Source organism: Heptranchias perlo, chromosome 23 (genome assembly GCF_035084215.1).
Source record: "Heptranchias perlo isolate sHepPer1 chromosome 23, sHepPer1.hap1, whole genome shotgun sequence".
In the NCBI taxonomy this organism is placed as follows: Eukaryota; Metazoa; Chordata; class Chondrichthyes; order Hexanchiformes; family Hexanchidae; genus Heptranchias; species Heptranchias perlo.
This window is the reverse complement of record NC_090347.1, coordinates 10,935,153-10,962,639: the sequence shown is the minus strand read 5'-3', so window position 1 is coordinate 10,962,639 and position 27,487 is coordinate 10,935,153. Positions and strand designations below refer to the sequence as shown.

The 27,487-nt window shown below is 47.1% G+C and overlaps 1 protein-coding gene across 1 annotated transcript; it reads right to left on the bottom strand.

Moving 5' to 3' along the window:
• Positions 1-162: 162 nt before the first annotated feature.
• On the bottom strand, positions 163-26,053 carry LOC137341088 (synaptogyrin-2-like). The gene is made up of 4 exons (XM_068004001.1): positions 25,754-26,053; positions 18,418-18,655; positions 11,085-11,221; positions 163-7,350 (listed from the first exon to the last, which is right to left on the bottom strand). Exons 1-4 carry the CDS (start codon positions 25,850-25,852, stop codon positions 7,168-7,170), a joined length of 657 nt encoding a protein of 218 aa, XP_067860102.1. The 5' UTR covers positions 25,853-26,053; the 3' UTR covers positions 163-7,167.
• Positions 26,054-27,487: the final 1,434 nt, after the last annotated feature.

Below are 27,487 nucleotides of genomic sequence, written 5' to 3'. Positions count from 1 at the left end.
TAAACGCCACATTCATACAGACAAGCATAAAGTATCTGCTATATAATTGCCACAATGACATCGATGGTGTCAGCCGAAGGACCAATGTTCCCAAAATCTATGCACACAAATAATTCAAATTAGCGACAACACAGAAAATAAAAAGTCAGCAACACCAGGCACTACTTTCAAAAAAGTGTTTATTTGTATAGCGGATTGAACACTCCGTGATCAATAACCATTTTGTGTGCTTAATATGAAAACCTCAGTCCGAACAGTTGCAGAGAATGCTACATTGCTACGTAAGCTCCAATACAATCAATATTAACGATCAAAGGACATTTGAAGGTACACCGCAAGAGCCAAGGCAAATACGTTAAAGATCCAGACCAGTTTCTCCAATGTCGGCTATAGTAAATTAAAAAATCTTTGGTTCAGAGGCATTGTTGTGGAAGCAGTATGTTAGTTAAATGTACAGCCCAGGTGATTTTGAAATAAAGGTCATTCTTTACTAAACACCATCCTTTGCTGTCCACGTTCCCTCAGCAACAAACCACATTAAAATACTAAGCTCTTCCATCACAAAATGAATTAATTTTTAAAAAAATTCTCCCCCCCCCCGCCCCCCGTTAAATTCCACGGGTTTTGGCAAGTTATTCTGAGCACATCACAAGCTAGTCTGATCCTCTCCTCACCCAATGCCCAAGCAAGTGTAATTTTCAGCAGGGGTGGGGGGGGTTCACTGGATAGTGATCAGAAGCAGGGAACCCAGACCTATCGTTCATTTTACAATGAAGAAAAACCACAGAGCCCTCCAACTGAAAAACAAAACGAGCCACATAGCCACAACACTTCCCCAGAAACTAAGGGAACCGGACTTTCACCACTTGGCAACTCTTCAGCTGCTATAAATAACGAGTCAAATATAGGGCATTTGTACAGAGCAATGACTGGACCGAACACAACGTTCTGCTCAACGTTGGGTTAAACTACAAGAGGTCAACTCTTGGATATAGCATTGTGGATCATATTTAAGTAGGAGAAATAACCTGGGAGATTCTCGTTGTTTAAATAAAGGCCCATTTTGCTAGTGCTGATTGCATTAGCAGGTGGCAGCTCAATAGTTTTCACTTCTACTGAACAGTGCATAAATATTAAGACAGAAGGAAAAGTGTCCATTTAGGACAGGCAGGAGCCTGCTGCAGGTGAAATACTTACACAGCAGATACCTCACACTCGAACACTGATATATCAAAAACTGACAACTGGCACTAACTTTAGTACTGCCCTATGGCGCCGTACACACACCACAGTGCAGCGAGGACATATGCTGTGCTTCTGCGACTGAGACAATGGATGGACTGTCCGATCTATCCCACGTGCCCAGCTAGTCACGATCCCGCACAGCACAGTAAAGTCGCATTGGAGGGTTGGGGGGTGGGGGTACAGCCTGCAGCTGGCAAGCAGATTTGGCCTGAAATCTGGAGTCCCCTCAACTTGAACGCTGAAATAATGTCAGTGATCTGGACGACCCCGATATCATCACTTCAAATGGCACTTTACAGCAAGTATCTAGTTAATTATACAACATATTCCCAGTGCAATCGTTCCCAAACGTACTACAATTTGATATTTTACATTCAATCGGTATATGCCACAGTGAACCAAAAGCCAAGTAACATTTCCCTATAATTTAAAAGGCCCATTTCAGTAGTTTATACAGTATAAAGAATACAAAAGAATTCTTTTACAAAAGTGATTTCAGCTATTAAACAATTACAGAATATAAAGTGGTACAAAAAAAATCTAACTTAAAGTAACAACTTATCACCATCCTCATTACTGGATCCCAGAAGCTGTGCAGATTTTCATTTCAATGCATAGAACTCAATAGCCTCTTCCAAATGCTGCAAGGGCTGCCATGAAGGAAGCTTGTTTGCAGCAGTAATTCTGCCCAAGTTGCATCTGCACTCCGGACAGATACATTTCCCCAAGTCCCTACCGTTGGCCTTATGTTTTTGCAAGACATCTTGGCACAAAAATATTTCTGAGTAGAGATTAAATACCAAAAAGTACACATGCAAAAACAGGAAATACACAGCAGGAAAGAGAAAAGGGGCAAGCTAACCATTTCAGGCTGTGGAGCGCTCCCATTCAAAAAAAAAGTGTGTGTGTGTGTGTGTGTGTGTGTGTGTGTGTGTGTGTGTACACAAAACGTTAACACATATCTAGTTAGATGCTGACAGACCTGCTGTGCATTTTCTGCTTTTATAAGTAGTATGTATGATTTTGGAAAAGTTCAGTCCACAAATAACCATTGAAGCCTGGGGCCTACAATTTTAAAGGTAAACGTGGATCAGTAATTCTGTGGTGTAATCTTGAGGAATTTGATATTTTTCATTAATGAATATATATTGTCCAGCCAGCCAAGTGAACATAAAGGCAGTTGAAAGCTCCATTTAATATTCAGACTGTTCAATGGATCCAGTCTTCTTTCTCCTAGCACACTTGGGGGGGAGGGGGGGGGGGGGGGGAGGGTGAGGGGGGAGGGGGACAGACAATCTAACCCATGGAAAATAGCCAGTGGACAAACAAGCTTTTGTTCTTAATGCAAACGAAAACCTCAAGACCATGACTGTGCACCACACATACTACAGCTGGCAGGTTTCACCAGCATCAGAAGACCAACAGAGGTCTTTCCTCGCCAGCACCTCAGGCCTCCCACACGCTGCACCCAAAACTCCCAATTTGATTATGGTGTTAGATCAAAAGATAGATCAGATGAAATATAAAAGAATGCAAGCAAGCAAGCTTTATATAGTGCCTTTCGCAACCTCAGGGCATCCCAAAGCGCTTTACAGCCAATGAAGTACATTTGAAGTGTACTCACTGTTGTAATGTGGGAAACACGGCAGCAAGGTCCCACTAACAGCAATGTGATAGTGACCAGATGATTTGTTTTAGTGATGTTGGTTGAGGGATAAATATTGGCCAGGACACCGGGAAGAACTCCCCTGCTCTTCTTTGAAATAGTGCCATGGGATCTTTTACCTCCACCTTGAGAGGGCAGACGGGGCCTCGGTTTAACATCCCCTCAATAATGGAAAGGTCATGAGCTTCAAATTCCATCTCCAGTTCTTTTTTACTCTGCCGTGGTGATAGATTGCATGTAAAGAGCCATGGGTTATATTCTAACAACCTAAAACAGATCCCCAATGACATTACTATTCCCCTCCACACACAACCTTCATACGGCACAATGTTTGGCCAATTTTCCCCCGACCATAACATTTCACCTCTGCCTAAGGTCACTCTCCCATGGGTTATTTTAATCTGAACTGTGCTTACAGTGTGGACTATGCTTGCTCAGCTTGGGATCTATGCTGCACACCTGTAAACCAAATACTTCTGTTATCTTGAATCCAGCATAGTTAGGATGCCTATAAGCATGTCACCACTTTCTTGCAAAACTGCAAGGAGTCCAGCAGAATTACAAATTCCTTGCAGTAATTCTACAAAGGTACAGCAGGTACACATTCCTCATTTACATACCCTACCAACATCAAAAAACATAAAATAAGCACCATATCCATGCACTCAATCTTTTAAGAAAAACGTTCCAGCTGTGAAACAAACAAATCCCCAACATATCAATGAGTTCACATCCAGTGCTGCGAGTATTTTGGCAGGTTCTCACTTCTTACAAAAGCAGTAACAGGTTACTGTAGCATGTGACAAACTGAACCTCCAACAGTGGATGTCAAGGTGGTTTAAAGATCCCAGCAAAAAAAAACACACAACACGTGTTAAACTTTTTGCAACAAAAGGCCAGTTCAATTTTTGATCAAGGCTTACGGTGTTCCGAATGACGTACAGGACATGGGGGACGCGCGGAGACCAATTCCTGAGGGACGTACAGGACAAGTGGAGACCAATTCCTGAGGGATGTACAGGACAAGTGGAGACCAATTCCTGAGGGATGTACAGGACAAGTGGAGACCAATTCCTGAGGGATGTACAGGACAAGTGGAGACCAATTCCTGAGGGATGTACAGGACAAGTGGAGACCAATTCCTGAGGGATGTACAGGACAAGTGGAGACCAATTCCTGAGGGATGTACAGGACAAGTGGAGACCAATTCCTGAGGGATGTACAGGACAAGTGGAGACCAATTCCTGAGGGATGTACAGCATATGGGGCACACGGACCAATTCCCGAGGGATGTACAACATATAGGGGCACATGGACCAATTCCCAAGGGACATACAGCATATGAGGGCACAGGGACTCAATCCTGAGAGATGTACAGTACACAGGGACACGTGCAGACCAATAATCTGCTTCATTTACTTTTGGATTGATCATAAAGTTGTGTAATATGATATTTCTCAAGTTTTTAATTCTAGTAGGATTCTTTTACTGGGGATACATCTCATAGGAATGAGTGTATAGACGACATCATTTAAATAATTGGGACGGCTTCTATCTCAATTTCTACAGGCTTTCTAATGGTCATGTCCAATTGCATGGAGTACAGACATTAGAAGTTCAAAAAGGCTTCAAGTTTTACCAAATTATCTAGCAGGATATTTCTGGGTCCAATATTTATAGTGTATGGGAACACTAAATGGAATCTTGGTTTTGCAAGCTCAAAGTGCAGGGCCTCGTGATATTTATAGCAGAGATACATTCCTGGACTTTCCACAAGATTTCTCCCAAACTCCCGCTGCAACTTTAGCATTAGATCAGTGGGAAACAAGGAGAAACTGTGTAAATGGCCGTTCACGCCATTTCTACGGAGTTTCTGTTGATGGGACATGGGAAAAACTCAGTGGAAATTCTAGCCTCGATGGTCTTGGCTGGAGAGCGGTGAAATGAGCGGAATCTACAGCTAGCATTCTTTTACGTTGGGTAAAAACACTGGGTACCGATGAGTGCGATCACCGTTACAACTGGAAAAAGGGACGGATTCTCCCACAACTCACTACTGACTGCACGTCAGAAATCTCAACAAGCTCAAAAACAAACAATTTTAAAACTCAAAAAAGAGTCACACTCCATTAATTTAAAAACCTGCTGTAATGTTTCTGATCAGAACGCATGCAGCAAAAGTGAGTGGGACACAGTTTAATGCACTGAAATGCTTCACTTGGAATGGCAATGGATTTATAAAGGGCTGTTGAAGGGCAAACCTAAACTTCACTTCATTGGAGAAAGTATTTCAGCTAAACCTCTGCACCCAGGTCACTATTACCTTAAATCTATCTTCCAATATTGCCACCATATTCAACTTTTTTTGAAAAATTGTCGTAACTAAAAAGTTAGAGTGGACAGATTCAATATACTTCACTCATTGTCCATCCCAGACACCTGCCACAACCACCCATTAACTCTTACAAACCTGCACCTACTCAGATATAGAGAAGCAAGTTTTCCATCATCTCATAGCCCCTCATGCTTAAGGTAAGCAATATTTACCAATCACTTTACTTCTATATATGCCCCGTTAAACTGAATGCGTTAAGCTTTTTCTTTCCTGCCCGTTATGTTGAGGGATGTCACCACGAGTGTGAAACCCTCTTCCACTTTTTTTACATCAAGTACTGAGATCTCCTTGGTCAATGACAGATGAAGGATAACCCAAGTTTAACGCAGAATAAAGCTCCTTCAACAGTGGCCTGACACCCCAACCTCAAAATCATTCCCTTCAGCACCAGTGTGGCATTTCCACCTCCTGCACTATTCGGAGTGGGATTTACTAATTTAGTGTTGATTGCCGCTGCATTATAGAAAGTTTTATCTTGTGCTTGCACCTACTAGAATTTGTTTCAACTACGGCCCCCTTTATATTGTGCAAATGTGCCGATTCCACTGATTCAAAGTTCACCCCCTTTATATTGCAGGTCACATTCAGCAATAACGGAGCAACTGCATGCATTTTCCTGGCGCAGTTGCTCAAGCGGCTCAAATGCAACTTTAAAGCAACAGTGCATGGCGATGAAAGGTCATTGCCCTGAAAGGGTAACCCCGTTCCTCTCTCTACAGATGCTGCCTGACCTGCTGAGTGTTTCCAACATTTTCTGGTTTCTATTTTAGTGCATGGTGGTCTGGTGAACTAATACAGAATCACATTTCTGCCACTGCTCAAGAAACTCTTCTCCAGTATCAGAGGAAGGTCCGTGCAGACGGGCAATGCTAAAAGCAGTGAGGATCTACGGGTGGGCGGAATTCAAATGGCTGGCTTGGTGGCAAGTGCTGAAGGCACTTGGTGAGACTGCATCCGTAGGAGGGTTGTGGTGTCTCGGTTTTCCCTAAAAAGAGCTGTTATTGATGGCACCCTTGCCAAACTCAGATCTCTGAGTCACCTTGCGCTGAGCCAACGAGTTCCAAAACTGGTGCAACCCAAGTGGAAATGTGCCGACTTTATGAGGTGAACACCCCATTCCCAACATTTGAAGGTTAGGCTTGGCGATGTATATAGTATGAAGTGGTGGCAGCCTGTGAGTTACATATTCAGTGTAGAAATTGCCCTTAAACCCAGTCAATTAAAAAGAACAAGAATAAGAATGGTTGCCTCGATAGTGGCAACCACAAAGTCAGAGGCTGGTTCTAAAACATCCAAAAAATGATTTTGGCATCATGTCGTGTTATCAACATGAATGATGATAGCCACAAAAATAACAAAAGAGTCTGTGCACCTGGAGTGAATGGGAAATGGTTTGGTGACATTGGAAATCTTTGCTTGGAACAAGTTGTGTTTGGGTGAATAGGACTGTGTGTTGAAAGGCTAGCTTTTGCAAGAGATAAGAAGGAGGAGGGGCTGTGTCAGAGTTTCTCTGTACAACAGGCTCCCTCCCCCTTTCAGTTGTGCTGTTACTGAGAGATGCTGAGCGCTTCCCTTAATGGCAAAGGGAGGAAGCCCACCCAGCAGGTTCTCACACAAACACCTCTTGGTGACCAGTGGTGTTGGAGGAAGCCTGGCAGCAGAATGCCCACCTGCTTCGCAGGGGGCAGGAAGGCCCGATAAAGGGGGGGGGGGTGGGCGGGAAAAGAGGGGAGAAAAAAAAGTCACACCCTGAAATTGGAAAAAAAGATTGGTATAGAGACAACGTCTTTTCCTGCTTACCACCGTGTGGTTCAGTTTGCCTCACACTCCCGAGGAGCTGCAGGGAGCTGCTCGCTTTGGTTTAGTACGTGGGTGGCTTGTACTGCTCAGAGTCTGGCTGGGCAGTATTAGAAAAGGGCGGCTGCTGGTAGTTTTCAGCATCGTTGGGATACGACGGGTAATCGTGCGTCGGATCAACGTACTTCTCGGAGAAGTCCCCTGCGCCCATGCGATACCTCTTGAAGGCAAAACAAGCCAGCAATCCCTAAATGGAATGAAATGCCAAGAGTAAGACCAGGAATTCAAAATTCTAGACAAGCCATCCCTGTATCATTAAAACCTATACTGGGGCTTACAGCTGAGCCTAGGTTAGTGCTGCAGACCTTTCAACGCAGTGTAGATCCATTTTGCTGTGCCGTACAATTGACTCCTTTAACTGCACACTCCATTTGCCCCATGTTTTCAATTTTATGCAGTGCCCAGCAGCTGCACTTTCTTCTTCAAAATGCTCCCCCGCTGTCTCAGTGTGTAAAAAAAAAAAAAATCTAGTTATGATAATATTAGTTACCTTTATCAAAAAAAAGTGTTAAGATTTCCTTCCCCAAGGGACCATCATTTAGTCTCTCCTCTGGCCCGGTCCCTCTCGCGACACGGCCAAAGAGTTTTTTGCATCTCTGAGGAGCTTCAATGGGGGCAGCAACTTCAGACCAGCTTGGCAGTCGATCTGCCACTGCCCAATCCCAGGAAAACGCAGTACCGGCAGTGTGCCCAGCCAGAAGCAAAATATGCGAACTCTCCCTACGCTTCCCCCTTCAAGCAGAGCTTGCTACATTCTACCACAGGAGATGGAATGTGACCGCAGACTGCGACTGTTGTTACGCTGCTAGAGATCAAACACACCGTTAAACAGCACCACCTCACTCACCTTCCATGTTACGCTTACTAGCAGGCTTTGATCTCATCTGAAACTATGGCCACAGGACATCAACCTTGTCACTGGGACAGAGTGGAGGCAGGTGGAAATCAGGCTGGGTCACAAGGTTGAGTACATTTCATTCACATTGACCCAGATTTGCCTGGGGACTTGCACCATTTAGTGACGCAGCTACAACTTAGGGACCCTTCAACAGTGTAAAAGGAAGAGGAAATTGTGGAGTAAGTGACTTACGTCATTAACGATGTCACTCCATATTTTCCTGGGAGGTAGAAGTCATTCTGTCACTGCCCTCGCCAAAAACATCGAGCAGTTAATTATCACAACTCCGCCCCCCCCCCATTAAAATCAATGACGATCCACGCCATTGCGTCAACTCCGGTTTTAAACTGGATGAAAGTGCGCACAGAGCTTTATCTTTGAGGGAAAGAGGAAGCAGAGGATCAATTGGAAAGGAAACGCTACCATTTTGGTGTCAGACTTGCACTGAAACTTAAATCATCGCAGGTTACTGCTGTTTTTTTGTCTCTCCCAGGAGATTACATGGCTGGGGAGTGGGGGGGGTTGTTAAGGAAGTGTTTAGTCATGATGCTCCCGCCATCATTGTGTGGGGCAGGCTTGATGGACCAGCTGGTCTCTTCCTGCCTGTCAATTTCACATGAACTGGTACTAGACTGGAACCCACCCCCTATCCAGGAGGTGCTTAATAATGGTGGGGTACCATCCCATGGGCTTGGGAGCTTTGGGCTATTCAGTCATGGGGGGAGGAGGGAAAAAAAAAATCACAGCACACCCCGATGCTGTCTTTACCCACCATCCTTAAGTGTGCATTGGACAGCGATTGGGAGCAGAACTCTGGCCAGTTTTCCATATCCCTATCCCAGCGACACCCAAACTCAGCACAGGCCAGGGATAGAAACATAGAAAATAGGAGCAGGAGTAGGCCATTCGGCCCTTCGAGCCTGCTCCGCCTTTCAATATGATCATGGATGATCGTCTATCTCAATACCATATTCCTGCTCTCTCTCCATACCCCTTGATGCCTTTTGTGTCCAGAAATCTATCTAGCTCCTTCTTAAATATATTCAGTGACTTGGCCTCCACAGCCTTCTGTGGTAAAGAATTCCACAGGTTCACCACCCTCAGTGAAGAAATTTCTCCTCATCTCAATCCTAAATGTCCTCCCCCATATCCTGAGACTGTAACCCCTCGTTCTGGACCCCCCGCAGCCAGGGAAAACATCCTCCATGCATCCAGTCTGTCTAGCCCTGTCAGAATTTTACATGTTTCAATGAGATCCCCTCTCATTCTTCGAAACTTGAATGAATACAGGCCAAGTCGACCCAATCTCTCCTCATACGACAGTCCTGCCATCCCAGGAATCGGTCTGGTGAACCTTCGCTGCACTCCCTCTGTGGCAAGTATATCCTTTCTTAGGTAAGGAGACCAAAACTGCACACAATACTCCAGGTGTGGTCTCACCAAGGCCCTGTATAACTGCAGTAAGACATCCTTGCTCCTGTACTCAAATCCTCTTGCAATGAAAGCCAACATACCATTTGCCTTCCAACTGCTTGCTGCATCTGTATGTTTGCTTTCAGTGACTGGTACAAAGGAACCTGCGTGTCCTTGTATACATCAACATTTCCCAATCTATCACCATTTAAATAATACTCTGCCTTTCTGTTTTTCCTTCCAAAGTGGACAATTTCACATTTATCCACATTATACTGCATCTGCCATGTATCTGCCCATTCACACAACTTGTAAAATAGCCTTGAAGCCTCTTTGCATCCTCCTCACAACTCACAATCCCACTTAGTTTTGTGTTGTCAGCAAACTTGGAAATATTACATTTGGTTCCCTCATCCAAATCATTGATATATATTGTGAATAGCTGGGGCCCAAGCACTAATCCCTGCGGTACCCCACTGGTCACTGCCTGCCACCCCGAAAAAGACACATTTATTCCTACTCTCTGTTAACCAATTTTCAATCCATGCCAGTATATTACCCCCAATCCCATGTGCTTTAATTTTGCACACTAACCTATTATGTGGGACTTTATCAAAGGCCTTCTGAAAATCCAAATAAACTACATCCACTGGTTCTCCCTTATCTATTCTACCAGTTACATCCTCAAAAAACTCCAGTAGGTTTGTCAAACATGATTTCCCTTTCATAAATCCACGTTGACTTTGTCTAATCCCATTGATATTTTCTAAGTGTCCTGTTATCACATCCTTTATAATAGACTGTAGCATTTTCCCTAATACTGATGTTAGGCTAACTGGTCTGTAATTCCCTGTTTTCTCTCTCCCTCCTTTTTTAAATAGTGGGGTTACATTTGCCACCCTCCAATCTGCAGGAACTATTCCATAATCTGTAGAATTTTGGAAGATGACAACTAATGCATCCACTATTTCTATGGCTACCTCTTTTAGTACTCTGGGATGCAAATTATCAGGTCCTGGGGATTTATCGGCTTTCAGTCCCATTAATTTCTCCAGCACTATTTTTTTACTAATACTAATTTCCTTTAATTCCTCCTTCTCACCTTGGTTCCCTAGCATTTCTGGGAAGTTATTTGTGTCCTCTTCCGTGAAGACAGAACCAAAGTATTTGTTTAATTGCTCTGCCATTTCTTTGTTCCCCATTATAAATCCTCCTGTTTCTGACTGTAAAGGACCTACATTTGTCTTCACTAATCTTTTTCTTTTTACATACTTGTAGAAGCTTTTACAGTCCACTATTATGTTCCTTGCAAGTTTACTCTCATACTCTCTTTTTCTCCTCTTAATCAATCTCTTGGTCCTTTTTTGCTGAAGGATCAAACCTTGTGTGTGGCTTGGTTCCATTATAGGCAGTGGATTTTTCAAATTGCAACAACGTGTTTTAATTGTTTCATTACTTTTTTTCAAGCAACTGTAAAGTTATTTTGCCAAACATTTCCTCCCCCACCATAAAGACAGAGTCCCTTTAACATAAACATACCATATCCTTTACAGTCACCTGTACTCATATACTCCAAGAATACCACAGTACAGACAGGGTCTTCAACTTACCCAGCTGAAAATGGAGAAGAAGGAGAAGGCGATGACTGCCCGGGCAGTATCTGCCCCTATGACTGGAACAGGAATAGTGGACACCCACTGATTGGTGAGGAAGCAAAAGCCAACAAACCACAGGAACGTCCAGAGGACTACAAGAACAACAAGACAGGTTATACTGCTGCGAGCAGTTACTCACAAACCAGCGTAAACAATCAGCAGTGCAGACATTATTTTGACAGTGACCCTTTTATGCTATTTCACAAAATGGGGATTGGCATCAAATGGATTTTAAATTGAACAAAACACACTGGTCAGCGGTAGTCAATTCACTCCGATGCACTGATACTGAATGAGGAGTTTACACCTTGCTTATTACCATTGGGCTATACTTTCTGGTGAAGAGGAGGATGACGGGGGGATGTTTCGATTTTCACAGACATTTGTGACCAGAAACAGTCAGTCATGTCCAGGGTATGGCAACTGACCATTGGAGACTCGAGGGTGGGATAAACTGCCCTGGACAGTGTTACATCAGAACAATTAAATCCACCGTGGGGGAGGGGAAGAAAGAGAAAATAATGCTTTATAAATTATGCAAATAACTGAGAAAAAGGAAGAGTAAATAAATACATAAAATACTTGAATTTTAAATCTAACATTGAGCTGGACTGCCTGTGAGTAATGTCACATTTTACTGTTCCTTCCTCCCCTTCCCTCCCCCATGCTTCCTCTCGCCTTCTGCAGGCACTGTCTGATCCCGGACACACACAGCGCAGAGGAGGGAGGGACGCACAGCGCAGAGGAGGGAGGCGCACACGCACACAGCGCAGAGGAGGGAGGCGCACACGCACACAGCGCAGAGGAGGGAGGCGCACACGCACACACACACACACACACAGCGCAGACGAGGGAGGCGGACACACACACACACACACAGCGCAGACGAGGGAGGCGGACACACACACACACACAGCGCAGAGGAGGGAGGCGGACACACACACACACACACACACACACACACACACACACACACAGCGCAGAGGAGGGAGGCGGACACACACACACACACAGCGCAGAGGAGGGAGGCGGACACACACAGCGCAGAGGAGGGAGGCGGACACACACAGCGCAGAGGAGGGAGGGACACAGACACACAGCGCAGAGGAGGGAGGGACACAGACACACACAGCGCAGAGGAGGGAGGGACACACACACACACAGCGCAGAGGAGGGAGGGACACACACACACACAGCGCAGAGGAGGGAGGGACACACACACACACAGCGCAGAGGAGGGAGGGACACACACACACACAGCGCAGAGGAGGGAGGGACACACACACACACAGCGCAGAGGAGGGAGGGACACACACACACAGCGCAGAGGAGGGAGGGACACACACACACACAGCGCAGAGGAGGGAGGGACACACACACACACAGCGCAGAGGAGGGAGGGACACACACACACACACAGCGCAGAGGAGGGAGGGACACACACACACACACACACACACACACACACACACACAGCGCAGAGGAGGGAGGGACACACACACACACAGCGCAGAGGGGGGAGGGACACACACACACACACAGCGCAGAGGAGGGAGGGACACACACACACACACACACACACACACACACAGCGCAGAGGGGGGAGGGACACACACACACACAGCGCAGAGGAGGGAGGGACACACACACACACACACACACAGCGCAGAGGAGGGAGGGACACACACACACACACACACACACACACACACACACAGCGCAGAGGAGGGAGGGACACACACACACACACAGCGCAGAGGAGGGAGGGACACACACACACACACACACACACAGCGCAGAGGAGGGAGGGACACACACACAGCGCAGAGGAGGGAGGGACACACACACACACACACACACACACACACACACACACACACACACAGCGCAGAGGAGGGAGGGACACACACACACACAGCGCAGAGGGGGGAGGGACACACACACACACACACACACACACACACACACACACACAGCGCAGAGGGGGGAGGGACACACACACATACACACACACACACACACACACACACACACACACACACACACACACACAGCGCAGAGGAGGGAGGGACACACACACACACACAGCGCAGAGGAGGGAGGGACACACACACACAGCGCAGAGGAGGGAGGGACACACACACACACAGCGCAGAGGAGGGAGGGACACACACACACACACACACACACACACACAGCGCAGAGGAGGGAGGGACACACACACACACACACAGCGCAGAGGGGGGAGGGACACACACACACAGCGCAGAGGAGGGAGGGACACACACACACACAGCGCAGAGGAGGGAGGGACACACACACACACACAGCGCAGAGGGGGGAGGGACACACACACACACACACACACACACACACACACACACACAGCGCAGAGGAGGGAGGGACACACACACACACAGCGCAGAGGAGGGAGGGACACACACACACACACACACACACACACACAGCGCAGAGGGGGGAGGGACACACACACACACAGCGCAGAGGAGGGAGGGACACACACACACAGCGCAGAGGAGGGAGGGACACACACACACACAGCGCAGAGGAGGGAGGGACACACACACACACAGCGCAGAGGAGGGAGGGACACACACACACACAGCGCAGAGGAGGGAGGGACACACACACACACAGCGCAGAGGAGGGAGGGACACACACACACACAGCGCAGAGGAGGGAGGGACACACACACACACAGCGCAGAGGAGGGAGGGACACACACACACAGCGCAGAGGAGGGAGGGACACACACACACACAGCGCAGAGGAGGGAGGGACACACACACACACAGCGCAGAGGAGGGAGGGACACACACACACACACACACACACACAGCGCAGAGGAGGGAGGGACACACACACACACAGCGCAGAGGGGGGAGGGACACACACACACAGCGCAGAGGAGGGAGGGACACACACACAGCGCAGAGGAGGGAGGGACACACACACACACACAGCGCAGAGGAGGGAGGGACACACACACACACAGCGCAGAGGAGGGAGGGACACACACACACACAGCGCAGAGGAGGGAGGGACACACACACAGCGCAGAGGAGGGAGGGACACACACACACACACAGCGCAGAGGGGGGAGGGACACACACACACAGCGCAGAGGAGGGAGGGACACACACACAGCGCAGAGGAGGGAGGGACACACACACACACACAGCGCAGAGGGGGGAGGGACACACACACAGCGCAGAGGAGGGAGGGACACACACACACACACACACAGCGCAGAGGAGGGAGGGACACACACACACACACACACAGCGCAGAGGGGGGAGGGACACACACACAGCGCAGAGGAGGGAGGGACACACACACACACACAGCGCAGAGGAGGGAGGGACACACACACACACAGCGCAGAGGAGGGAGGGACACACACACACACACACACACAGCGCAGAGGAGGGAGGGACACACACACACACACACACAGCGCAGAGGAGGGAGGGACACACACACACACACACACACACACACACACACACACAGCGCAGAGGAGGGAGGGACACACACACACACAGCGCAGAGGGGGGAGGGACACACACACACACACAGCGCAGAGGAGGGAGGGACACACACACACACAGCGCAGAGGAGGGAGGGACACACACACAGCGCAGAGGAGGGAGGGACACACACACACACACACACACACAGCGCAGAGGAGGGAGGGACACACACACACACAGCGCAGAGGAGGGAGGGACACACACACACACACACACACACACACACACAGCGCAGAGGGGGGAGGGACACACACACACACACACACACAGCGCAGAGGAGGGAGGGACACACACACACACAGCGCAGAGGAGGGAGGGACACACACACACACACACACACACAGCGCAGAGGAGGGAGGGACACACACACACACACACACACACACACACACAGCGCAGAGGAGGGAGGGACACACACACACACACACACACACACACACAGCGCAGAGGAGGGAGGGACACACACACACACACACACACACACACACACACAGCGCAGAGGGGGGAGGGACACACACACACACAGCGCAGAGGAGGGAGGGACACACACACACACACACACACACACAGCGCAGAGGAGGGAGGGACACACACACACACAGCGCAGAGGGGGGAGGGACACACACACACACACACACACACACACACACACAGCGCAGAGGGGGGAGGGACACACACACACACACAGCGCAGAGGAGGGAGGGACACACACACACACAGCGCAGAGGAGGGAGGGACACACACACACACACAGCGCAGAGGGGGGAGGGACACACACACACAGCGCAGAGGAGGGAGGGACACACACACACACAGCGCAGAGGGGGGAGGGACACACACACACACAGCGCAGAGGAGGGAGGGACACACACACACACACACACACACAGCGCAGAGGAGGGAGGGACACACACACACACAGCGCAGAGGAGGGAGGGACACACACACACACACACACAGCGCAGAGGGGGGAGGGACACACACACACAGCGCAGAGGAGGGAGGGACACACACACACAGCGCAGAGGAGGGAGGGACACACACACACACACACACACACACACACACACACACACACACAGCGCAGAGGAGGGAGGGACACACACACACACACAGCGCAGAGGGGGGAGGGACACACACACACACACACACAGCGCAGAGGAGGGAGGGACACACACACACAGCGCAGAGGAGGGAGGGACACACACACACACAGCGCAGAGGAGGGAGGGACACACACACACACACACACACACACACACACAGCGCAGAGGAGGGAGGGACACACACACACACAGCGCAGAGGAGGGAGGGACACACACACACACACACACACACACACACACAGCGCAGAGGGGGGAGGGACACACACACACACAGCGCAGAGGAGGGAGGGACACACACACACACAGCGCAGAGGAGGGAGGGACACACACACACACACAGCGCAGAGGGGGGAGGGACACACACACACACACAGCGCAGAGGAGGGAGGGACACACACACACACAGCGCAGAGGAGGGAGGGACACACACACACACACAGCGCAGAGGGGGGAGGGACACACACACACACACAGCGCAGAGGGGGGAGGGACACACACACACACACAGCGCAGAGGAGGGAGGGACACACACACACAGCGCAGAGGAGGGAGGGACACACACACACACACAGCGCAGAGGAGGGAGGGACACACACACACACACAGCGCAGAGGAGGGAGGGACACACACACACACAGCGCAGAGGAGGGAGGGACACACACACACACACAGCGCAGAGGAGGGAGGGACACACACACACAGCGCAGAGGGGGGAGGGACACACACACACACAGCGCAGAGGAGGGAGGGACACACACACATACAGCGCAGAGGAGGGAGGGACACACACACATAGCGCAGAGGAGGGAGGGACACACACACACAGCGCAGAGGGGGGAGGGACACACACACACACACAGCGCAGAGGGGGGAGGGACACACACACAGCGCAGAGGAGGGAGGGACACACACACACACACAGCGCAGAGGAGGGAGGGACACACACACATAGCGCAGAGGAGGGAGGGACACACACACACACAGCGCAGAGGGGGGAGGGACACACACACACACACAGCGCAGAGGAGGGAGGGACACACACACACACAGCGCAGAGGAGGGAGGGACACACACACACACACACACAGCGCAGAGGGGGGAGGGACACACACACACACAGCGCAGAGGGGGGAGGGACACACACACACACACAGCGCAGAGGGGGGAGGGACACACACACACACAGCGCAGAGGGGGGAGGGACACACACACACACACAGCGCAGAGGGGGGAGGGACACACACACACACACAGCGCAGAGGGGGGAGGGACACACACACACACACAGCGCAGAGGGGGGAGGGACACACACACACACACAGCGCAGAGGGGGGAGGGACACACACACACACAGCGCAGAGGAGGGAGGGACACACACACACACACACAGCGCAGAGGGGGGAGGGACACACACACACACACACAGCGCAGAGGGGGGAGGGACACACACACACACACACAGCGCAGAGGGGGGAGGGACACACACACACACAGCGCAGAGGGGGGAGGGACACACACACACACACAGCGCAGAGGGGGGAGGGACACACACACACACACAGCGCAGAGGAGGGAGGGACACACACACACAGCGCAGAGGGGGGAGGGACACACACACACACACACACACACACACACACACACACAGCGCAGAGGGGGGAGGGACACACACACACACACAGCGCAGAGGAGGGAGGGACACACACACACAGCGCAGAGGGGGGAGGGACACACACACACACACACACACACACACACACAGCGCAGAGGGGGGAGGGACACACACACATACACAGCGCGGAGGGAGGGACACACACACATACACAGCGCGGAGGGAGGGACACACACACACACACACACACACACACACAGGGAGGGACACACACACACACACACACACACACACGGACACACAGCGCAGAGGAGGGAGGGACACACACACACAGCGCAGAGGAGGGAGGGACACACACACACACACAGCGCAGAGGAGGGAGGGACACACACACACACACAGCGCAGAGGAGGGAGGGACACACACACACACACAGCGCAGAGGAGGGAGGGACACACACACACACACACACACACACACACAGCGCAGAGGAGGGAGGGACACGCGCGCACACGCACACACGGAATCACTAGATAGCGATCAGTCCTGGAACCCTAGCTAGTACTTTTCCTCCTCTCCCTTGTCCAAGGACAGCAAGGCCCAGTGTAGCAGCACCACTGAAATCAGTTCCAGTAACTCAGCACAGACCAGGGATAAAACCTAAATCTTCCTGGACTGTGTGGCTCAGTTACAAACTGCACTAACCAATTCAGTTATTATGGGAGAAACTATCCTATCTTTAAATCACGTGGGACTGTTGGGTCCCAAGGTTTTATTCATTGGCTTTTCATATAATATGAGACTTGTATACACATTGACATATTTAAGTTTTCAAGTCCTAATTATCATTGGGTAAACAAACAATAATTAATCATTCAGTGTGGATACAATCATAAGTTAACTGTATGAGGCAGCCCTAGCCATTAACATAGTGAAACCTGGCCTTGACAAAGAAACAATGTTACAGAAAGCTTTTCCTATTGCTTACAGCCCACATTTTATTGCAGTCTCACTACCTGAAAATCCAAGGTCAGCCACAACGATGTGCTTGCGTTGGATAACATTGCTGATCTGAGGGAAATAGACATCAAGAGCAAAGAATATCATGCAGATCAGAAACGCAATCACACCGATTCCTACACCATAGTTGCAGGCATCCACATTCTGATTGAAGATGCATTGCAGTTTTGAACTTTGAAACGGATTGATGTAACCCTCGCTGGTGATGCAACCAAACACGATTATTGAGAAGATCTGGAAGAAACAAAAATACAAGAAAAATTATGCAAAAAAGACTTGCATTTATATAGTGCCTTCCACAACCTCAGCATGTCCCAAAGTGCTTTATAACCAATGCAACACACAAGACAGACAATACATATACTGGTGATGGATGGTACAATCCCACTCTTACAGCTACAGATCAGAATGTCACATCTAAAAATTGTTGAGAGTCAAAATAAATCAAAAATATTCACCATGACACACAGCTTTACGAGCTTCAGGGGTTTTGTAACATCGTCCGTCTCCGCCCTGCCTCAGCTCATCTGCTGCTGAAACCCTCATCCATGCCTTTGTTACCTCCATAAACTTGAGCTCATCCAAAACTCTGCTGCCCATATCCTAACTCGCACCAAGTCCTGTTCACCCATCACCCCAGTGCTCGCTGACCTACATTGGCTCCCAGTCCGGGAATGCCTCAATTTTAAAATTCTTATCCTCGTTTTCAAATTCCTCCATGGCCTCACCCCTCCCTATCTCTGTAAACCCACCGAGATCTCTGCGCTCCTCCAATTCTTGCCTCTTGCACATCCCCAATTTTCATCGCTCCATCATTGGTGGCCGTGCCTTCAGTTGCCTAGGCCCTAAGCTCAGGAATTCCCTCCCTAAACCTACCTACCTCTCTCTCTCTCTCTCTCTCCCTCCCTCGCCTTTAAGACGCTCCCAAAAACCTACCTGCTTGACCAAGCTTTTGGTCACCTGTCCTAATATCTCCTTATATGGCTCGGTGTCAAATTTTGTTTGATAATCGCTCCTGTGAAGCGCCTTGGGACATTTTACTATGTTAAAGGCGTTGTATAAATGCAAGTTGTTGTTGTTGTCCCAAAGAAGTTACTCTCAATCAAAATTGCATTTTCACAGTTGCCATTTAATCCCAAATTAGTATCAAGGGCTTGTGAATGAGTTCGTCAGTTGCTCACCAAATTGTACAGGGCAGTGGAAGTCTTGAGCTCCCTCCTCTCCCATTCTCAGTATGTACTATGCAGCTCTCATAAATACACTTCTGATAGAAAATGGTTGATTTAGGTTAGTCAGTCAGAAAATCTGTTTAAATAAGAACAGCAGTGTACCTCACCCTACATTACAACAGTGACTACACTTCAAAAGTACTTCATTGGCTGTAAAGCACTTTGGGACATCCTGAGGCCATGAATGGCGCCATAGAAATGCAAATCTTTCCTTCTTTACTTTTATACCAAAGTTATATTATAAAATATGGTCATTTCTGGGTGAAATGGATGGCTCATGTTTAATGCTCTTGCTTGTGATTTTTACACTGTACAATCAGCTGTAATATGCACATCTATGGACATGGGGTGAAAGCAGGACTAGCTCAGCCTTGATGCCCCCCATGGTCAGATAGCCAGCCTGCAGTTACTACCTATGCTCATGTATGAAGAATTGTCAATGGGATATAGTACTGCAGGGCTGCTGGTACCTATGGATCCTACCCCACCAATAAGTTTGATTGAACCTTTATAGAGGAGAGGAAATAGGGGAAATATTTGGGCCAAAATAACATTACATTTTATACATTTAAAAAGGAACTCAGTTTGTAACTCATTACAAATCTGCAAAATGCACAGCTCAAGAATAATGTTGGAATTACATGAAATGTTTAGAATAATTGGACAGTTTGAAACAGCTTAAAAAGAACCTTAACCAGGACATCACTTACAGAATTAGACCGTACTAATTGGCAAGTTGTGTAAAGACTGGGATCTAATTCCTTTAGAATTTAACTTCATTCCTGTAAGTAATTCTATTATAACCGACTGCAACTCATGTGACAACTGCTTCAAAGTCCTCACTCAATGCAAAGTCAGATGCTTCAATTTTGAGACAGTAATGTGCATTATGAAAAGTTATAGACAGGCAGACTACAAGACTGTAAGTTAATCTGATGGTTCAAATGGCATTGTTAACCAGAGCTTTCTCGAGATCCGCGAGGTTACCTGAAGCCCTAAAGCGACAGTCTTTATCCACCGCTGAACAGCCATGGAGCGAGTGAGCCCTTGGCCAGAAAATAATTACAGCTCAACATTTCCAAGCAGATCACGGCTCATTAGCAGCATTCAGTTTTTGTTTTCATCTCATTTGTTATTCACAGACACGAACCTACATTTGAATTTGAACAACGTGCAGGCCACATGACATCTGCCTGTATCTGTTTACACAGCTCTCCCAGCACTCTCTTATTGACTGTTTATAGTGACATACAGAAACACACATGGTGCTTGCATTCCAATAACATCGAATACAGGCCAAACACTGGAGGTTATATATACATTTTATGATGGAGTGAGAACTGGACACTTTACTTGATCCCCAATTAAATCACCTTTACTATAAAGTAAAGAAGAAAGCCTACACAACCATAATAGTGGAGGGTTACAACAGGGTACGAAAGCCATAGCAGAAAGTGACAAGTGGACTGACTTGTGTGTGTAATTCTCCCTTCTGCTCCCCTTCCACCTGCTGTGGTTAAGCACACAACATTTAAGCACGCTGATGAGAATAAAGGTTGAGGGAGATGCTGTTTTGAACAGTAGCAGCAACATGCAATATAGGTTGGGGGGTTGGCAGATGAGCAAATAAGGCATTAAAAATACTTGTGGAACATTATATGACACAGCTCATACTGGAACCAGAGTATGTCAGTATCAGGCAGAATCACAACAGATGATCTCAAATTGTTAAGTGCCAGCCATGGCTCAGTGGTAGCACTCTTCCTTCTGAGTCAAAAGGTTGTGGTTTCAAGCCCCATTCCAGAAACTTGAGCACAAAATCTAGGCTGACACTTCAGGCAGAACTGAGGGAGTGCTGCTCTGTCAGAGGTGCAGTCTTTCAGATGAGGTGTTAAACAGAGGCTCTTTCCGCCCTCTCAGATGGACTTAAAAGAGCCCATGACACTTATTTGAAGAAGAACAGGGGAGTTCTTTCAGTATCCTGGCGCGCAAATTGGTTACCTTTTCCCCACATTGCAACAGTGAATACACTTCAAAAGTACTTCATTGGCTGTGAAGCATTTTGCTTTGTCCTGAGGTCATAGAAGGTGCAATATAACTGCAAGTTCTTTCTTACATTTTTTTGAGGGGGGATGGGAAGGAGAGATTTGGTTTCTGATTATGTAGTGTAAAGCAATTTAAATTTGTGTTACAATGTGTATACTTATTGAAGTCATTACATACAATTTATGGGCCAATAGTCAAATTTTACCCTTGGAAACTTCAATGGAAATTTCCAAGTCCCAAACAAATTAACAACTTACATTGCTATATTGCTCTTCGCGCGCAAGACAGCTCAAAACCCTTAACATTAGGAGAGCAAAACAGGAGGGGAAAAGTGCAGCGTACTGAGTTTGGAGGCCAAATGCATGTTTGAAGAGAAGAGTTTTGAGGATTTTAAAAGCAGGAAGGGAAGTAACCAGGCGGAAGGAACTAGGTCGGGAGTTCTAGAGCGCAGGAGCGTAGTGGCTTAAATGAGTGGCCATCAATAGTGGAGTGGGGGGAGCAACAGTCAAGAAGTCTGGCTTTAGAGGAACGGAAGATGCAAGTGGGGACTTGTGGCAGCTCGGACTAGTTTGCTAGTCTATTCTTTGCCTCTAGACAGAGAATACAGCCTATTCTTCTTACTGAAAGAAACGTGAGCATCCAACAAGATATGGCAACCTCAAAACCTAGCCGAGGCCTAAAGGCAAGGAATGGGCAGGGGGGGGGGGGGGGGGGAGGTGAATCACTCCGCCCTGCTCACTCCCATCTCCTGCATCAAGAGTAACAACACTGGAGACCAGCCTCACAGACAGGGAATAGTGCAAGTGTGAGACATCACCACAGAAAACATCTAATTATGGAGAAACATAAGAAAAATAAGCAACATTCTCAGCACTCTTTATAAACTACAAGTGACCATAAAAAATAATAAAGTTACAACTGGTAAGAATTGTAATTTCTCTCATGGCAGAAAGTAACGTTCCTGCCACTAATGGCAGTTTGTACTGAGTCCCAGCACCTCCAGCCACATATTCCCCATCTCTCTCTCTCTCTCTCTGTCTGTATCAGATGGTTCACCCTCATTCAACAATAGAGCAAGGTGGAGGCAAATACAACAGCAGTTCCAGCAAGAAACCAGTTGAGTTAACTTTACAACAGGTCCAATACCTGGGTTGTGTTGAATTGGCTGATCTCAGCTGGGGCAGCAGTGAGACTGCTACAACTGACTCCAGTGTCCCTGGGTTGGGAGCTCAGGGGGGTTAGTAATAAGTCGATCGGGATTTTCATTCTTGATCACTATCCACTGACCAGTGTACACATATGGAGGGTCTGATGCACAGCAATAAGTAGTCAGTCAGCCCTCACTGTCCAGGGCCATGTGAAAAATGGCTACTTGGGTGAAGTATTGGAGGGTTGCGAACATTTGTGGAACAGCACCCTAGTATCACCGCCCTCAGAAGCGGAGGGGAGAAAGCTCAGAGCTTGACTGTCAACATGTTCACATTGTCAACTGAAGACAGGCATCATGTCCACTCAGACAGCAGCCACCGTCTACGTTATACTGGATAGTAGCCAACATTCACCTGACGAAGGAGAAAGCCTCCGAAAGCTTGTGATTTTCAAATAAAATTGTTGGACTATAACCTGGTGTTGTAAGATTCTTTACATTCATACATTATACTGCACTGAGAAGCAAAGATTCAATCACACACAATAACCTCGGTTTTAAGACATCTTACACTGCGAGTAAGCAACAGAATATACAGTTTAACCTTTCAACTGTGTAACAAAGAGCTGGGCCATTGTGGCGAAACCGTGCAGTGCGGAAAATTGGTTACAACAGAAAACACTTCCTGTTCTTAACATCATCGTTTCTCACTAAGACCTACATGGTTTCAAAAGCTGATTAAGCTTCAAGTGCCATCCTGTACTAACAGCATTACTCTGCTGGAACCTTTCCTAATGACTGTTAAGTTATCAGTTTCAGTTTAAACAGAGTTCAGTTTCCATTTACCCAAAACCTGGTGAAAAAAGTGAAATTCAACTGTTGTATTAACTGACGAATAGGCTGCATTTCTAAAACAAAAAAAATTAGTTGAACTTGGGGGTGCATCCTATATATGAGTCAACAATGTTTTTCCTCAGGGCGGGGGGAAAGAGAAGGACTCAGGTTTTGAGGTGTGGTCTATATGCAGGCATCCTACATCTTCCAATTTCTTTATTTCAAAGACTTCCCTTTTAGAACATTGTTGTATAATATCACGGCGATCCTGCAGAAATACCAGTCAGTCCTGAAACCAGCCATTCATTCATCGCACTCCACGATCAGGGGAAAGGACTGGTTCAGTAATGCGATTCTACCCCAGGTGCCTTGTAAATTAATACCTGTTGTATTTAGTAAATAGGGTAATCACCTCTACTGGCAGAACATCAGTATCATACCAACTGCTTTTAAATAAGGGAACAAGCCCAAGGACCTGGACTAGGGTAGGGAAATAGAAACAGTGATCTGGAAACCAGAAAAAGTGATGAGTTATTTCCCTTTGCAGCAATGGAGCTATAAAGAAGAAAAAGGGAGCTAACAGCTAATGGGGTGAGAAAGTAACAAAGGGTTGACAGAGACACAAGTTCAGGTAGAAAATAATTAGAAAGATGTCAAAAGATGGAGGAGCAGAGAATTAAAACTAAATAAGAAAAAAAGATGTAAAGTTGTATTAGGGAATGTCACATGTAATTATAGACAAAGAGCACTAAGTTAGGCAACAGACAGGCTAGTGGAAGACAGGATATTGACATTTTTTTTTTAAAAGATGTCAAACTGAAACACAAAGCATGAGAAACAGGCAGTGGCACAGCTCAGACTTCTGATGAAGTCTAACGTTCCTGTATCACTAGCCTGTCATTTCTCTTTACAGATTGCTATGTATTTCTAGCATTTTCTGTTTTTATTTCAGATTTCCATAATTTGCCAATAATTGCCACTCATTGTATTTACCTTGAACCAGTTATACCCAGGAAGTAAGTGAACAGGGCTAAAAAAAAATCAGGGCAAGGGACAACATTCTACTAAAGTTCAGAGGCCAATCAAACCACATAAAAGTTACCATTGTAATTTTAGAGTTTAATAATGACTCCTCACAACCCCCAAATAATAACCCATAAAAAGGTGCCATATCATTCATCCATATTAAACAGGTGTGTAACACCCTGGGCTAACTGCCTTGAGTCACACTTTGTAACAGTGCTGGGTCACACAGCCTCTTTAAAAAGACAGATGAAACTTCAAGACATCACTGCCTATGAAATTAGCAATAAGACTTTTTGTAGAACAAAAATTTGGGCTTCTCTCCTTTAAAAAAAACACATTTTTCAGCTCCATGTAACTGGGAGGTCAGTCCAGGCAGTTGGTGGACGGATGATATCACACTACGGACAGCAGCCATGTTTCTGGCATAAAACTGAGTTTATTTCTGGAATATCACAGCATAACAGTTATAAGAGTTGGCTGCATCTTTATTCTTTCAAGAAAAACTCATTGGTAAATGACCCTGGTTTTGAATTGTGACAGAATGTTTACAGTGAGGCTTTTTCTCAAAAAGAAACATTTTTTTTAAAAAAAAGAAAGTGTCCTCCCTACAATTACACAGCAAGATTTGTACTTTCCAGGATGGTCTCGCTTTTAACGCTGCTCTTGGGTTTAAAGCTGAAACGCGAGATCGCGGGGCATGTGATTCCCCAATTCCAAATGATGCGGAAGTGGTTTGGGGAATGAGGAGGACGGCTGGAGAAACACGGATACGGCCCTATTCTGGGCCTGAACGCAAAGCAAAATAAACAGAATTTCACAATGCAAAAATTTAAAAACACGACAACGTGCGACCAGCTATTTTATTTATTATCCTATTTAAAGGATCAGAGAAGGAGAGATCCCTCTGACTTTTTGTTTATGCAATGTTAGCAGCTCCAGAAATTGACAAATGATGCAGGGAAAATACCATTTAAAACCACAAGAAAAACTTGTCTGCCCTCCCCAGCAATTTTTAAAAAAAACATCAACCACCCGTCTTCTCCAACTCACCCAGCTTACGATCCGTGCGATAGTGTGCGGCTGTTGCAGAAAGTTGATTAAGTCAAACGCTCCGCCCGCTTTGGCTGCGCCGTACACATTCCCTTCCATCTCGTTACTGCGGGGAGGGAGGGGGAAAAATTGGCTTTCCTGTTATATTTTTTTTGGGGAAGGGGAGGGGGGTGAAAAGAACCGAGTCAGCTGAGATGAGGAGGGAGGGGAAAAAACTCTCTTTAAAGCAGTTCCCGGATCACACTGCAGACTCCCAGGACACGTCAACACGCCGAGTGAGTGAGAGAGAATGATAATAGCGCAAGGAGGGGGGTGGAGAGACTGGAGAATCATGTGATAGCACCTGAACAGAGTCAACAGCGAGCAAGGCAAGGCAGGGCTGGCCATGAGCAGCAGAAATACAAGAGAGTCAGTGGTTTAACAGTGAACTCACGCTGCAAGTCACTTTCATCGCAGACCCCTCTAAATCGAGCTGTGTTTAATAAGACTAGTGACCTGCAGCAGCTCAAATTAATCTGGGGTTGTACCCACCCCTTAAAGCAGAGCAAAGTTAAGGGAAGATTTTGATGGAGTAAATAAAGAGAAGGGTCGGTAACCAGAGGTCGCAGATTTAAGGTGATTGGCAAAAGAACCAGGGGGCCACATGAGGAATTTTTTTTTTACTTAGCGAGTTCTTACAAGTATGTAAAAAGAAAAAGATTAGTGAAGACAAATGTAGGTCCCTTACAGTCAGAAACAGGAAGATTTATAATGGGGAAAAGGGAAATGGCAGAGCAATTAAACAAATACTTTGGTTCTGTCTTCACGGAAGAGGACACAAATAACTTCCCAGAAATGCTAGGGAACCAAGGGATTAGTGAGAAGGAGGAATTAAAGGAAATTAGTATTAGTAAAAAAATAGTGCTGGAGAAATTAATGGGACTGAAAGCCGATAAATCCCCAGGACCTGATAATCTGCATCCTAAAGTACTAAAAGAGGTAGCCATAGAAATAGTGGATGCATTAGTTGTCATCTTCCAAAATTCTACAGATTATGGAACAGTTCCTGCAGATTGGAGGGTGGCAAATGTAGCCCCACTATTTAAAAAAGGAGGGAGAGAGAAAACAGGGAACTACAGACTGGTTAGCTTAACATCAGTATTAGGGAAAATGCTACAGTCTATTATAAAGGATGTGATAACAGGACACTTAGAAAATATCAATGGGATTAGACAAAGTCAACATGGATTTATAAAAGGGCAATCATGTTTGACAAACCTACTGGAGTTTTTTTGATGTGGAGATGCCGGTGATGGACTGGGGTTGACAATTGTAAACAATTTTACAACACCAAGTTATAGTCCAACGATATTTATTTGAAATCTACAAGCTTTCGGAGGCTTCCTCCTTCCTCAGGTAAATGTCCCGAGGAAGGAGGAAGCCTCCGAAAGCTTGGAGTTTTTTTGAGGATGTAACTGGTAGAATAGATAAGGGAGAACCAGTGGATGTGGTTTATTTGAATTTTCAGAAGGCCTTTGATAAAGTCCCACATAAGTGTGCAAAATTAAAGCACATGGGATTGGTGGTAATATACTGGCATGGATTGAAAATTGGTTAACAGACAGGAAACAGAGAGTAGGAATAAATGGATCTTTTTCGGGGTGGCAGGCAGTGACTAGTGGGGTACTGCAGGGATCAGTGCTTGGGCCCCAGCTATTCACAATATATATCAATGATTTGGATGAGGGAACCAAA

Excerpts from the sequence above, each read along its gene's own strand:
- LOC137341088 (XM_068004001.1), bottom strand. The coding sequence starts at position 25,852 with ATGGAAGGGAATGTGTACGGCGCAGCCAAAGCGGGCGGAGCGTTTGAC. Across the intron at positions 18,656-25,753 it reads TCGCACGGATCGTAAGCTGG|ATCTTCTCAATAATCGTGTT; the intron begins GTGAGTTGGAGA and ends TGTTTCTTCCAG. Across the intron at positions 11,222-18,417 it reads GGCTGACCTTGGATTTTCAG|TCCTCTGGACGTTCCTGTGG; the intron begins GTAGTGAGACTG and ends TTGTTCTTGTAG.